General features: G+C 43.6%; 1 protein-coding gene across 2 annotated transcripts in view; it reads right to left on the bottom strand.

Annotated features, from left to right (window-relative positions):
* The window catches only part of tgfbr3 (transforming growth factor, beta receptor III), a 58,906-nt gene that overhangs the window by 15,482 nt on the left and 27,214 nt on the right, over nt 1-16,210 (bottom strand). The window contains exons 4-9 of one of the 2 annotated variants that reach the window (XM_058073508.1): nt 11,540-11,677; nt 3,927-4,110; nt 3,297-3,459; nt 2,907-3,054; nt 835-1,024; nt 484-770 (exon numbers count right to left, since the gene is read on the bottom strand). In XM_058073508.1, the coding sequence (XP_057929491.1) occupies nt 484-770; nt 835-1,024; nt 2,907-3,054; nt 3,297-3,459; nt 3,927-4,110; nt 11,540-11,677 (1,110 nt within the window). The remainder of the gene's footprint in view (nt 1-483; nt 771-834; nt 1,025-2,906; nt 3,055-3,296; nt 3,460-3,926; nt 4,111-11,539; nt 11,678-16,210) is intronic. The other variant, XM_058073509.1, reaches the window with a different exon arrangement.

The raw sequence follows: 16,210 nt of genomic DNA, 5'->3' as shown, positions 1-16,210 counted from the left end.
ACCAAGTAAAAAGGCAAAAACTGGACCAAGTAAAAAGGCAAAAAACATATCACTTCCTTACGGATATGGAATATTATACGGATATTATGATACGGATATTATCCATGACTGATAAACATTTGGTGTGCTTGAGGCTGGCTATCAGCAGCTACTGTCCGGACTATGCATCCCTGGCTGGTTCAATTCAGTGCAAGTCATCAAAGTAAACTCAGGTAATTACAAAAAATGTTAATAGTTAATTATGTGTGTTTTGCAATATTGGCTCATTTGGTTATGTAAGGTACATCAACATACATTGTACGTACAAATAATCCTCAATACATTTGAAAATAAATAGATGTTTTGCATTTTTGTAGTGGGTAGATCATTTTGACTCGGTCATTTTAAAAGTAGCTCGCATGCTGAAAAAGTGTGAGCACCCCTGTTGTATAGAGTATATAACATACATTACAATATATTACAATATACATGCACTCCACACACCTGCAGGCTGTCTTTGCTGATGCTGACCACCATCTTGGTGTCTTCACAATGCACGGCTAGGCCCACGCTGACTACAGCCCGATGCTCCTCAGGCTCCGCCTTCTCCCAGGGGAGGTCGTCTAGGAGGGAGGGCAGTAGGTGTGGCAGGCCCTCGGACACGGAAGGAGGAAAAGGGAAGGGCAGGCCAGAGTGCCGCAAAGCCCCTCCCCGTCCTCCCGTTGCGGGACCGGAGTCGCGCAGGATGGCGAACTCTGGAGGCAACATGGTGTCCGGGTGATGATCCACATCTGGAAACCATACGTGGTATCAAACTATCACGGTACGAAACAACACTGAAGGATGTTTCCCTACCTTGTTCTTTCAGCCACACGTCAAAGAGATTGGCCACAGGTGTGCTGGTGTACGTCGTCACTGGGCCGTAGTTGTGCTGCTCCGCCCACTGGATCAGCGCTTGGGGCCCGGATGGCATGCGCTGCTTTGGGGATTTGGACACCTGCATCAGTCTCTCTGTACCAGAACTGACACTCACACTATCGGACGCCTGTAAACAGAAATCATGAAGTCCATAAAGTCGCCATATCAAGGGAACTCTTCAGATGTGAGGCAAGAAGCCCCTAGTGGAATGACATCAAATACACCCACTGGATGATAAGTAAGTGCTATGTCACTGTCCAATTTAGCACTACAGATAGGTATAGGAAAATAATGTACAATTAATGTAGTAGTCTGTTCCAGGGTCAAACTGCGGCCTTTACTAAGCATTATGTTTACAAGTTATATTTTAATATTATTAATTTGTTGGCCTCACAATCAGGGGCTTGGGAAGACCTGGGTTAGAATCTCCACTTGGGCATCGCTGTGGAGTTTGCATGTTCTCCACGTACGTTTTCTCCGGGTACTCCGGTTTCCTCCCACATTCCAAAAACATGCTAGGTTAATAGGTGACTCCAAATTGTCCATAGGTATGAATGTGAGTGTGAATGGTTGTTTGTCTATATGTGCCCTGTGATTGGCTGGCCACCAGTCCAGGGTGTACTCCGCCTCACGCCTGAGGTCAGCTGGGATAGGCTCCAGCAGATGGCAACCGGCGTAGAATCACACAAAAAGAAAGTAAGACTACTCATACTTTGAATTAGACACTTGACTTTAAGGCATATTTTTTGTGCTAAATGGTAAAATCGGCATCATCAACATTTTTTATTTTGTTAACTATTTTTAGTTTCGGAAAACAAGATTTTCACAAAATGATACAAAAACATAAAATGGTGAAGTGCAGTCAAAATGACTTTTTAAGAGTATATTAAAAAGTATAGGAATACATGATTGTATGATAAAGAGCTGTAGGATGAGCTCAGTCCACCAGGTTCAAGTGTAGTCATGCGTTTTGCCGGGGGTGAGTCATGTTAGTGACTGTGAGGTCACCAACAAGTCTCGACTCGACCAATCCTTACAAACCCGGTTTGCTCTTGACAAATCTGTCAGTTGATAGCGCCATTGTGTATGTGAAATAGACTAAAACATTGCCTGTACACTTAACAAAGCTTTCATGACAACCATAGAACAGGTTACATACAGTATTTCCATTATTTCTGATGTGAAAACCAACAGTTTGGACCTCAAACAAAAACAGATTGCCACTTTCTGTCGGTTGAACGTGTCCACATACAGCAGTTGTTGTCAGACCACTCGTGGATGGTGAAAATAACACAAAATAACACAAATAATTGAGACACTTTTTGCTATGCATTTGCTCAACATTTACACTCACACAACACAAACCCAACAGGTCGTTGTCAAAACAAACGCCCACCTTATATGGTGGAACCAAAAATAACACATGTGGAACACACAATGTAATTGCACTTCCCCAACAGAAGGTTACCCAGCATGCCTTGCGGGTCATCCATCCATCCATCCATTTTCTATACCGCTCATCCTCACGAGGGTCGCAGGCATGCTTGAGCCTTTCCCAGCTGTCTTCAGGCGAGAGGCGGGGTACACCCTGGACTGGTCGCCAGCCAATCACAGGGCACATATAGACAAACAACCATTCACACTCACATTCATACCTATGGACAAGCATGCATGTTTTTGGAATGTGGGAGGAAACCAGAGTACCTGGAGAAAAACCCACGCACGCACGGGGAGAACATGCAAACTCCACACAGAGATGCCCGATTGGGGAATCGAACCCGGGGCGGGTCATACATTAGTCTAAAATAGTACTGTTTTGCATGTATTGATATTTTGATACTTTTGATATTGTGTATTCTACATGCCTTAAATTGTGTTTGTACTGTTATGAAGAGATTGTATTGGGATGGATTTTTTTGTGTGGAATAACGCTGTGATCAAAAATCTGAATCATGAATGCTGAATCTACACGGGATTCCAGTGAGAGTGGGTGGGCGTCGGGTTCTTACCACAACGCTGAGCTTGCCCACCACATTGTGAGACTTGATGACCCAGTTGACCGACTTGGTGCATTTGAGCAGCAATACAACATCACGGTGGAGAGGCGCGTCATCCTCCAGGGGCCTCAGCTCCACGATGACATCCACCTGGAAAGCACTGTGGAACCAGAAGAGGGCGGGGGGTTCTATCAGGCAATGTGTGTCTGCTGAACCAATTAAAAGCCTGATGCAATCCCATAAAAGGTTGATTTATTCACAACTACAAAGAAATAATGTCTCCATTGAAGGGACGGGGACATTATTGGTGAAGATGTGAGGAACAAGAATTTCTGATAAGGTCCTGGTCCAAAACAAGCATTCTGACCTTATCGTAAACCCTTATTTGCTTTGGCTGCTCACCTGCTGGAGTTAGGGGCTTGGAGCTCGATTATGTGGACCTCCTGGTCCTTGTCGGGTCCAGACAGGACACAACCTTTGGAGGACTGCGGCTCCATGTACCCCCCCAGGTAGTTGAGAGACAAGAACTTGTTATCAATCTTGCAGGTGTCCGGGAGGACGCGATCTGCAAGGGGAGAAGATGTTTTTGTTAGCGGTGAGGGGTTTTGGGGGGGTTATTTGGATCCCCTCAAGGCTTTTTCAGGTCAAAAGAGCGATGTCAGCAGCAGAACAGAACCTCCCGTTACCCTGGTTTGCATCTGGTACAAATTGATTCCTGCTCCATGTTTGCTTTGACGCACAACTTTCTCACTTGACTTCTTTCAAGTTCCAAGCTGGACTGGAGCAACAAATAAAACCAACGCATTCAATCAAGCCTCTTCACGGCACCGCTTCAAAGAGCGAGGAGAGCGTGAAGAGGCTCGCTCCTCCTCAATGCGAGGAGACTAGCGTTCCCTTATTTGGCAAAGTCAACCCCCGTTCAAACCACAACTCAATTGCACGCTGGCATCTTATGATCCAAAATCCACCAGATGAAGGTCGCCATAAAACACTGCTGAAGATGGAACTATAGTTTACAGATGCAACACACACCTTCTCCAACTTTGATGTAAATGTCCTGTGTCATCCTGAGCTCGGAGAAGGAGGTGACCGCCTGGTAAGTCTTCAGGGCCCAGTTGAGGAGGTGCTCGTTGCCATGGGGGAGATGCTCCTTGTGGACCTGGCAGGACAGGGAGAAGTTGCCCGGTGGGAAGCGCACCTCTGAGCCCTCGTTTACCTATAGGTAGAGGAGTGCGAGGAGGACAGTAAAGCACGGCGAGTTCATTCATTCAGTACGATATGGTTTTGAACAGCAGGAATCACTAAAAAAAGTTCTTCAATAAAATGCGAACTATCTTTAAAAGATCTTTAAGGAGCTACACCACACAATGTGTACAAAAATAACACATTTATGTGACCATTTAAGGCACATATTAATTTATACAGAAATATTTGCTTGATCGTCAGCGCATTTGATTGATTTGATTTAATTGGGGGCGGCACGGTGGTCTAGGGGTTAGCGCGCAGACCTCACAGCTAGGAGACCAGGGTTCAATCCCACCCTCGGGCATCTCTGTGTGGAGTTTGCATGCGTGGGTTTTCTCCGGGTACTCCGGTTTCCTCCCACATTCCAAAAACATGCTAGGTTAATTGGCGACTCCAAATTGTCCATAGGTATGAATGTGAGTGTGAATGGTTGTTTGTCTATATGTGCCCTGTGATTGGCTGGAGACCAGTCCAGGGTGTACCCCGCCTTACGCCCGAAAACAGCTGGGATAGGCTCCAGCACCCCCCGCGACCCTCGTGAGGAAAAGCGGTAGAAAATGAATGAATGAATGATTTAATTGGGGCTGCATGGCAAAAGAGTGGTTTGCTTGCTGGCCACAGGAGACCCAGGTTCAATTCCCCACTCGGGCATCTCTGTGTGGAGTTTGCATGTTCTCCCCCATGTTCTTCCCCGTGAATGTGAAATGTTTTTTCGATACAAGTTTTTGCTTTGAACTTCTTTTACTGGCAGGCATAGCCAAAGACAGCTATTTGGAGCCGAAGACAGCTTGTATCACCTTAATATGTGCCAACAAAGGTGGAAGGGAGTGAACACAAGCACAGTGTGAGATGGCAGTAAAAGCATGGGAATTTATTATTGTTATTATTTTTACCTATTATGGCTTTATTAGCATTTGTGCTAATAAACTGCTCTGTTTGTCCAAGAGGACAGAATAAAACTTACATGTTGCAAGACCCGTGGTGTGACACTTCCACACTGCTGAAATTGTCAGACCAAGACAAGTGTGATAAAGTGTGCGTAAAAGAGTGCCTGTGTGTGTGTATGTCTCTGTAAAAGAGTGTTTGGATGTGAAGTATGAGCGACAGCCCGACTGAACTACAGTATATGGGCGCGGATCTACTTCTGTAAACTACTGACTGTTTTGGAGCACTTTAGTTTTTCTAAGTTATCGATAGCTGTTGGATGTTTGTGCAAACCTTTATTTGTAATGTTAGTCACAATTGTAGTTTGTGAGATTATTTACTTTTTTGAGTGATGGACAGTTTACCTTACCAATGTCTACTTGCTGTACATTGTTTGTTATACATTGAGGTCCATTTTGTGTTGAGCTGCTTATTAAAACAGAATGTTTATTAGTCTGTGAGGCATATTGAAGAGACAGGAGAGGGTTCTGGAGTTGTATGTAATCAGTAATTACAACCTAACCACCCTCGACTATCAGCATCTTGGCTATGTCTTGACTACCTCCAGTGGTTTTAAAGTATGCAGCCTACATAGTACATATATTGAAGTGTACAGATACAGTATTCCGTCTGAGACACAACGTAGTTTTCTAGTGTTTCCAGGTATTTTTCCAAGAAGGACTGTAGAGGAAGGGCCATAAACAAGACACAATATGAAGGCATCCTAAAAATGAAGAGAAGCCATGGTATCTTCAGAGGGAACATTGACTTTGTTACTAATTGGCACTGAACTCACATGCTTCATTCCAAAGAGATAAACACTCATGTGGCTGCAAAACAGCAAATGAACAAGCAGACGAGCGCGGGCGTCTAGACGGCCTGCTACATCATTTTCATCCCATCATTGTTGGTCTACGTGCCAACATCGCATTCCGAGACACAAAGTGCATGAAGTATTTGTGATGTTTTTCAGGATCGTATTTACTCGGCATGAGGACTTTCAGACACGACTCTTCTGAGTTACCATGCACGACCTCTGGACGCTCCTGAGCTTGTTTCCTGGCGCTGTCTCAGCGGCCGTAAATACGAGGAGGAGACACGCTCTGTCCCCCTCGTCAAGCTTGTGTTATTCTCAGCCTGTTTACTACGACGGGAACAAACGGGAAGCGGAAAAAGTGACTGGGAGGCTGGAGGTGGTGCGCCAAGAAGCCGGAGAAGTTTGGCTGTTGTGAGCGCAAGCAGATGGGGGTGTGGGGGGTGGGGTGGGGGGGGGGGGGGGGGGAAGAGGTCCCAGGGTGTCTGTGCTTAACCCCACCCGGCACGAAAGAGTTTATCAGCTTAATTGCGGGAACGAGGCTGTAATTAGGCGCGTTGGAATTAGAGGGGAAAGCCTGAAAGTTAAATTAGCTGCAGGCTTTCCATGCTGCTGGAAACCTCAGGAATTTCACAAAGGGAAGCGAAGGAACCACTCCAGGCTTCAACACTCCACCCCTCCCCTCCCCTCCCCTCCCGCCTACTGCACGCCCAGCTGATGGACCAATGGGACCTGGAAGGCTGGGAAGCAGTGGAGTATTTCCCGTTATGGACTCACATAGGATTCATAAATGGACAACACAGCGTTATACTTACAAAGCTGACTAAGTGTTATAGCTGACCCAAGTCATACTGTTAAATATGGCAACACAGTGAACCGGGGGTTCACACTTGTTGCCTCATGTCAAAAAGGCTGTGAGTTCAAGGCCCGATCTGTGTTGTCTTAATTTCCTCCCTGTGCTGGAGTGGGCTCTCTCCAGGTGTATGTAACACAGCCCAAAAATTAGGGTACTTAATGGTATTTATTTGTCTTCAATGTTGGATTAGTCTTTGATTAATTTTTTTATTAAAATGCACATAATTACATAGGTTTTCATAGATGTTCTTACCCCTGTAGATTCAGTCTAATAGAAGGCCTTCTTGACACACTCACATAGCACAATCAGAGTTGCCTACTCTCTCACAGAAACTAAACCTCTTCGGGCCATAAAAAGCCACCCGGCCACTGTACAAATTTCAATTTGTTCAATTTGTTAGGAATTAAGTTCACTGACAACTATAAATTGTGTATGCAATCCATTGAAGCTGGGCTAGTATCACTGAATGATATGTATACTGTTGTTTGTCTTTATGATAAAATTGTGGCAAAAAGTTTTTTCTCTGGGTCTAAATCATGCACTAGAAGGTCTCTGTGAGGTCCCTGTTATGATTTATGTATGTTCCGCTTAACTGTGAGAGGCGAATGGAGCATAACTCCCAGTAGCTTAGGTCATGGAACGCTAAGTACATCCATCCATCCATCCATCCATTTTCTATGGCGCTTATCCTCATTTGGGTCGCGGGGAGTATGCTACAGTCTATGACTACAGGTGAGAGGCGGGGTACACCCTGGACTGGTTGCCAGCCAATCATAGAGCGTACGCTAAGTTAATGGCTGTAAATGTTGTCAGAAATCAGACAAGATAGCATTATTTCACTTCAATCTACACAGGAAGTCCACTTGAGTGCAAGAAAAGAATACAAAGAAGGGTCTGGCTTAGCAAATCCTAGATGGTAACCGTCTAAAAAAAAAAAAAAAAAAAAAAAAAAAAGATCTTGAAGCCTAGTCTTTTTTAGACTGGAATAACCATCCAAGAGACTAAAATCTTGAATTGATAGTTTTTAGTTTTTGTAGTTGTATGACATCCCCACTAACAGCTGTATCAACAGTGACTTACCATCCACTTTGTTCCGTCAGTGGAGTTTGGGTCGAATTTGGTGAGGAAGAACGTACGTGTAGCTCCAGTTAGTTGCTAGGGTCACGTAAGTAAAAAGTATGGTTTCTCAAAACACATATGTGTTCTAAAGAGTAATGCATTTGACATCACATAATCTTTGTTAACCAGAAAGACAGACCTTCCACTCAGTTATTTCCTCTCTGGTTGTATCACTATGCAATCTCGCTCATCCATTGTTGTGTTATGTTCCACAGTGTTTACATGTGCATCCTGCAGTTGATACACTACAATGCTGATCGGGATGTTGTACAATTTCATGTCAAAAATCTGAAGTATCCCTTTAAACCTGGATTATGCTCCTGGGTCAAGGCATCTAGGTACACTATGCCGGCTTGCTACTCCCACTCTAAATCCTTCGTAGCAATTCGTAGCATGACGTGCACACCCTAAAAAAGGCTGTGCTTTGTCGGCTTATACTACATTATTTTCTGTGTGGGTGCGATTTTGGATCAGCAATTGCAATAAAAGTGACTGTTGTAGCACATCAATTAGTTCAAGCGCCAATAACACTCCAGTTGTCTCTCTTTGTTCGCTTGCAACGAAAGATGCTACCAAGCTAATAAATAGTCAGAGTACGAAAAACACTTTCCCTTTGTGTTTTAGCGGACCATTGCATGTCATGCAATGTAGATGAAGCGCTATGAAAGGATCAAGATGTCATTGAAGGGGACTACGCTGGCATAATGTGTGCCCTCTGCGTCTTTCCAACTAGATGACGCATAAACATGTATGGATGTAAACTATACGTTGAAAATGAACACACCAATCGCTGGTAAATGCTGACTGAACCTTGGCTGATTGAACCCAACAGCTTTCCGTGTAAGCTTTCCTATAAAGTGGACCAGAAAACAATCCCATATGTTTCTCCATCATTGTGGAGCATTAAGTATTCCTGTCTCCACATAAAAACCAACAGTGTCTGCCCATTGTTTCCATCAGAGTCAACGAGTCAACACGCACATCTTGGCCAACAAACAATGGGCAACACCAGCCAACAGTGAAGTTTACAGAGTTTATTCCATCACCAGTCATTAAACATTCCCGCCACATCACCATCAAACCCAAAAAGAATTGGCTGCAAAGTCAACAAAGCTCAAGGAGTGCGTGTGTCCCTGGGTAAAACAATCATTGGCCTCCTGTCAATGTTCATTTTGTTCATACAGAGCCCTACTCCCTCCTTGATTGACATCCAACGCCAGGGAGGACACGTTTTACAACAAAAGCCCCAATTTTGCTGTTTTTTTAGGAACTAAAAAAAACACACAGGGTCCGCTCGCCAACAGCAACACGGTTGTCAACGTGTGTGAAGCGTCTCCAAGGCAGTTAAAGAGCATCCACGCAGCTCCAGCGCAGAGGCTGAGGGACAACACAACGGCTCATAGGACAGACTCATGCAGGACGTCCAGGAACACTACTAGTGTGAGGGGGGTCTTGTCCTCTGCTCAGCTCCTTTGGACTGCGTTGCTCCATGCTCTCAGCATCAGAACTCCACGACTCCCCCCAGGGGGCTCTCAAGGCAGACAGTGTGGGAATTGCCAACATTTTCAGAATGCCAAAGTGGTTTGGAGGCTACAATCTTGTCTCAATGTTCAAGTTAGATTGTGGTAAGGCAACAATACAAACGGTGCAACATGCGGTGGTGCCAGTCAGGGTGAATTACACCACAAAAAGGCGCATCTATTTGCTGTGTGGTGTTTAATAATTCAATCAGAAAAGTGATTATTGTAATTGTGTTATGGTGTTGATTAGAACAGAGGTGAGGCGAGCGCAAACTGCAAAGACGAAATAGAAACAAGATAGAAATGCGAATGCTACATTTAGCAGCTTGGGTAATTGGGTGATTCTGTTTGTCCAACCTTGGACAAGTGCCCATCATTAAGGCGGATTCTCTTGTAAAAGGAGGAAAAAAACAGCCAAACACTGACGTAATCCAGTGAAATAACGCTCTGATCTCATTGTGTCAGCACGCCTCAAGAACATTAGCTTCTCATTATGAGAGTTAAAAAAAAAATAATAATAAATCACTACTTTTAATGGAAAACACCAATTACACTTTGTGGGCAATGTAAAAATTTGCCTTACTTAGTTTCCTGCACATTTTGATGAGCTTGTGGATGCGATGGCTGATGTTCTAGGTATCATTAAAGAGTTAAATAGCGCTGGGTGGTATTTTAAGAAGGTGTCACTGTGACGAGATGCCAAGAAGAGGAAGAACATCAGCATCTGGGATCAGTTTTTACTGGCAGAACGCTACGAGCTTTGAGCACACTCTGACTCACACTGCCGTCAGAGACATGGTCCTTGCCTTTATCGTATCATTGTACATTAGCATACTTTACAACGACAAATAAATGCAAGGCTCCAAGGCTTAGAGCTAGTGAAGCAGCTGCTAAATCGTCCACAGCATGCACATACATGGATATGACATGCAACGTGGGTAATTCACATGTTTGTGTTGTATATACAGATACTGATAGGTGTGGAATGTCCTTCTTCAGCAAAAGAAGCGACTGAGACAGTCATTAAACTCCCAAAGATGACTGTCGGCTGCTTTCTGTCTGTCGGCGGCTTCAACTGCGATGATAGCCGGCTGCACTTACAAAAACATATACACTGAGAATCATCTGTGCAGCAGACAATTGAAGCACTGCATCTGCTTCCAACGGACGTGAGAACTTTTCCACTTTGAAAGTTAACTCAGCTGGAAACACCAGTGGCATGAAATATTAGCCTTTCAGTCCGATACAGTTCTCTCATGTTAAAAAAGTCCTGCACAAATGCATGGTCATAGACAACTGCAAAACTGCAAGTAAATCAGTTCCAGACGGTCCTGGTGATGATATATTAATATTATTAGAGTCCTTTAGACATGAAATAACACCCCTATAGTAACCCATATACTCCTATTGCCCAATATAATAGACATTCATTCATTTTCTACCGCTTATCTTCATGAGGGTGGCGGGGGTGCTGGAGCCTATCCCAGATGTCTTCGGGCCAGAGGCGGGGTACACCCTGGACTGGTGGCCAGCCAATCACAGGGCACATATAAACAAACAACCATTCACACTCATATTCATACCTATGGACAATTTGGAGTTGCCAATTAACCTAGCATGTTTTTGGAATGTGGGAGGAAACCGGAGTTATAATAGACATAATAAGGTTAAGTAAGGTATTTAAGACATAAATAGGACAGTGTGTTGCTGTAAATTTATTCCCTAGGAGAGCTAAGAGGGAGGCGAGCAGGAAGTGATGTTGGGGTTTCAGAATAGAGTTTTTGCTTAATGTGGGTTCCGGCCACAACAGTAGCTCGTGGTAGGGATTATTGTGCCTGTTGTGAGATCACTCAACCTGTGTGTTTCACCGAACATTACAATGACATTACTGACACCTAGTGACCAATGTAGAAGACTACATATCATCACAATGTCTTTGAATGAGTCTTCTGAATGCCTTATAATTGTCGTTTACTTCAAAACAGCATGATTTATTAATGAACACATTTTTGAGAAACTACAATAGAGTGAAACTCCACAACTCCACACCGTTGCCCCCAGTGGAGGATTACTGTATGATGGGAAACATCTCTCAGAGCAGTGTAAAGGCTTCAGATGGGACTCCTAGCCAGAGGAAATGAGCAAGGTGGACTTTAGCTGGACTCACATAAAAGGTGCGTTTGATGCCCAGGGGCAGGCTCTCTGTCTTGATCTTCCAGATGATCGGCTGCGGGGCGTTGAGCACAAAGACCAGCGGCTTCTGGTGGCGCAGCAGTGACTGGATGGGCTTCAGGTGCAGCTCCACCTAGTGGATGGGGGGAGAAGAGCAGCAGGCTGGTGAGCAACAGCAACAAGACCTCCCTGAGAATGTTGTGGTCTCCTGAGGCCTGATTAGTCTCAAGCTACACACGTACAGTACTTTACTGCTGTGATTGCATTTTAATTCTTCTTTATCAGACGTTGATAAGCTTTGTTTCCCCTACAAGGCGCAGCCTCGCTGGCATTTGGACCGCAGTACAGAGGAGTCTTTGTTTGCGAGCGTGAGCGTCTTCACTCAACTGTGCCTTTGGTCTTTTCACAAAAATACGTTTTCACAGGCTGCTAGTGAGGCAGGACAAACAAAGTCCTCAAGTTCTTTCCTTCACTTCTGCTCATTTTGCAGCAGGTCTTGCACCCGCAATCATGTCAGGCAAGCATTAGCACGAAAATAGCTCGGCTCTACATGCATCATCCTCAAAACCTTCTAATCCCACCAAATTGAGCATCATTTCTCCTCGCTCCTCTGTGTGTTCCCACACTAATCAAATGAGCCCAATATGAGTCAACAGCCAAAGTCTATAAATCGCTAACTGGAGCCACAAGGATGCGTGTTATTTAATAGTTTAACAAACTTCATCGGCGGCAGGCCTCCAAGATATAAAGGCCTTTGTTTAGCCCGTTAATGCGGCCACTGTGCCGCCACATAAGTGAATGATGGAGCAAACAATCTGTAACCGCAATGAGCAGACTGCGGACATATTTCAAGGAGCTTGAAAAGACGAAAATGTGACGAAGCATACATGCAAGCACATTGTATGTTGCCAGCCATTTCTACACTAAAAAAAAACATGCTTTGAATGCTCATTTGCCCCTACCTGTTATCTTTTTTGAGGTAACTCATTTACATATATGCTACCCTTTCCAGCATATATCCTAGTCTGTATATGGTGTTTTATTGACATGCTAAGCACCATACTCAGGCTTTGGTGTATGAAACATTACATACTAAAGATCTACCTACCTTCCAAGCCATGTGGCCAGAAAGAGTAACTGCAGTGGGAATGAAGGGAGGGAACTCAAACTTGAGTTGCCAAGCAACAGCCTCAAAACCATCAAGATTTGGAGAGCCACTATCAAATAAGAGTGGAGAAAATTCCCTTCTGGGATGTCTGCAACCATGGTGACCAACTACAACTACTACTACAGCTGTGCTTGCTTCCATCAAGTACTTATTTCCCCCTATTCAAATACAAAATAATGTATAACCTTGATTTAATTTTCATTTATTTCTCTCTCTCTCTCTGTCTCTCTCTCTGTTACAAGAAACCTACCATAAATAATTCACTTTCCGCAAGCATCAATACTTATTTTCCCCGCTGTAATGTAGTATTTATATTGTGTTTTATTGACCATTCAAATCTACGCACTTATCAAGCCATTCATCTTTGGAGGGAGCTAAAATTTTGAGTTTAACGCTTGTAAAGACGAGTGGTAGAAAATCCCTCCTGAAGAATGTTTTAACATTTATTTCATTCTAAGTCTCTCGCTGTTAAAATAAACCTACCATAACATTTCTGGACTGTTTGTATCTTTGCGAAACTTACAATATCAGATCAAACACTTACTGTATTTCCTCCCTTGTAACTCCAAAATCATTATTATTATTATTTTCAGTGAACAAACGAATCACAAATGAGAATGTTAAAAGATAGGTGCTGCAAGAGTCAGCAAAAAGTTTCACTGAGCAGGGAAAAATGGAAGAAATAAGTAAACATATAGTATCTTTAAAGCAAACTAGGCTGGCTCCAAGCAAACAGATAAGAAACTTAATGCTGCAGCATGTTTTTTTCTTTTGTGTGTGTGTGGAAAAACTGTGGAAAAACCCTCCTCATTGGTCCTCGGAGAGCAACAACAACAAGCAGATACCATCATGGCTGCCTTTGAGGGACAAGAAGAGAGCAGATGAAGAGTTTGGAAGGCCAGACAGAAACATTTGCAGGAGATGTGAATCACCAAAATGACAACAAAGTGCTGAGAGGCGCCTATCTGCTTGAAGTGGAGCCCTAAATGACTCCTGAGTGCTTATGAGGGCAAACAAGATGGATGTTACCTGCAGATCTTTACCTACTTGCTTTTTTTTTTTAAACATAGACCTTCAATCATTATCACCTTTATAATCACCTGCTACAACAGCCACTTTTACTGCAAATGTTGACACCAAATCTGAGGAGAAGGCGATTGTGAAGGTGAGCTGTAAATCCTCTGATCGAGTTGCACACACAGAAGACATTATTTTTTTGTTTTGAGGTGCACATCAAGCTACAAAGCAGGGGGAGAAGAGTGAGCCAGTGTAGTGTACGTTGGACACATGACCATAATCAAGGCTTCAGGAGACTAAACTTCAGACTGAAACTTGAAAAAGCGTACACGTGGATGTGAGATGTGTGCTGTATTTAACGGACTCTGCCTCCTGTCTATAAGTAATCTGCAATTATGATATGATACCTGTGTGGATTAAGGAATATGGTATTTTAGACCACAACGTTGTTTACCTAGGACACTAATCATGACAACTAACTACACAAATATGATTTTCAGCTTATTTTAATTCATTTGTCACTACATAAATGAAGTTGTGGTGTTAAAATACGACCGTTTTATACATTCCTACCAGCCAGGAAGCATTCAGGCATCATGTCATATATTCTACAACAGGGGTGCTCACACTTTTTCAGCATGCGAGCTACTTTTAAAATGACCGAGTCAAAATGATCTACCCACTACAAAAATGCAAAACATCTATTTATTGTCAAATGTATTGAGGATTATTTGTACGTACAATGTATGTTGATGTACCTTACATAACCAAATGAGCCAATATTGCAAAACACACATAATTAACTATTAACATTTTTTGTAATTACCTCCACATTACTCCACATTTCCCTTCTTTGGTACTGCGATGGTAGAATGGCATATGAGGCAAACGCACTTCGAAAAAGACATTGTGAAAAAAAAGTCCACCTCCCATTCCGTATGGAAGTGATATGTTTTTGCCTTTTTACTTGGTCCAGCTCCTTCACTCATTTTAGTGACCATAAACTTTAGCGAGGGCTTAAAATCTAACGCAATTCGCCGACTAGCTTAGCACTTTGCATCGCTGTTTACGCATGAGCGGTGACCTAAAGGTCAAAATTCAGTTGTCATCTGACTGGTTGTCCTGTATGTCAATCAAGTAACGGGGGTGGATGATAGGCTGACATCGTAACTTCTGCTGCACTTAGAGACGTTGTTTGATTTGATTGGTCGCCCGAAGGGCAACATTCAGTTGTCATCTGAATGGCTGCCCTGTATATCAATCAAGTGACGGCATTGATGCGAGGATGATATTTTTTTAATGTCACGCCGCGATCGACTAGTACCACCTCCGCGATGGACCGGTAGATCGCGATCGACTTAATGAGCACCCCTGTTCTACAAGAAAATTCTGGCATTTATTAAACCGGTATGGTTTTGTTGTATTCATATAGTTTAAAAAATGTGACTTCTGCAGCTTCAACTTGTCTCCTTTGATCCCTCCACCCCTGGCTGCATTTTCATCTCTTGTGAATTTACTGTTGATAGGAGCAGCGCCATGACACTCGCTCTGATGATAACTCAATCATAAATACCGCGCAGTGTGACTTATACATGTTTTTATCCTCTTCGTGACACATTTTTTAACTCATGCAACCAATAGTCTGGAAAATACAGTACATATTGACAGGGCCGTAAGAACAGCTGTCAATATGGTAAAGTGCAAGCACAATAATAAAGTAAACTAAAATAAATTGTTACATGAACACTTCTCTGACAGGGTCAATGAGAAGTCAAGGCAGGGAGAGCATCGAACATGGTCATAGCAGCTGGCGAGCATCTCCACTCACCGCTATCATTACACTGACGGCAAAGAGAATAGGAGCAGCCGCCATAAAGTGCCTGTGATGATGCTCACATGGATCAGATGGTGCTATCCAGATGCTCCTGCCTCCAGAGTGCTGATGTGTGGATTTGTGTGGCCGGGCTCCATTTCTCCACAATTTGCCAGCAGTCGTGGACGGAGGAGGGCCCCGTCTAGACTTATCATGTTACTGAAATTAAATTCCTCCCAGGGGACAACAGCTGTAGGCGGGATAAGCAGGGCTGCTCACCCTACATACCATCAGTGGTACTGGCATGTGTAAACACATGTAACAAATAACACCACTCATTTATATTCGGGTTCTACTAGGATACTCGAACCGTGTGGATCAGTCCTGTTCTTTACACTTTAAACCTAAGAGGTTCACTTTTATTAAACCAAGGACCCCAAACAATACATTAAGAGTTATCGCATCATAAAGTCAGTGATGTCTCTTCAACATGACCAACGGAAGCTCATTAACAGGTTGCTAAATACCAATTAGAAACGGTGTCGCTCAGTTTGTTTCAAATCTGTCTATAACGTGTGGTTTGTGTTCATGTCATACAAGAAGTCTCTAAATTTAGAAATGCACGGCGGACAAGTGGTTACCACGCAGGCCACACAGCTAGGAGACCC

Source organism: Doryrhamphus excisus, chromosome 5, assembly GCF_030265055.1.
Source record: "Doryrhamphus excisus isolate RoL2022-K1 chromosome 5, RoL_Dexc_1.0, whole genome shotgun sequence".
Lineage (NCBI taxonomy): Eukaryota > Metazoa > Chordata > Actinopteri > Syngnathiformes > Syngnathidae > Doryrhamphus > Doryrhamphus excisus.
Note: the sequence above shows the minus strand (reverse complement) of the source record. Positions and strands in the feature narration are given on the sequence as shown.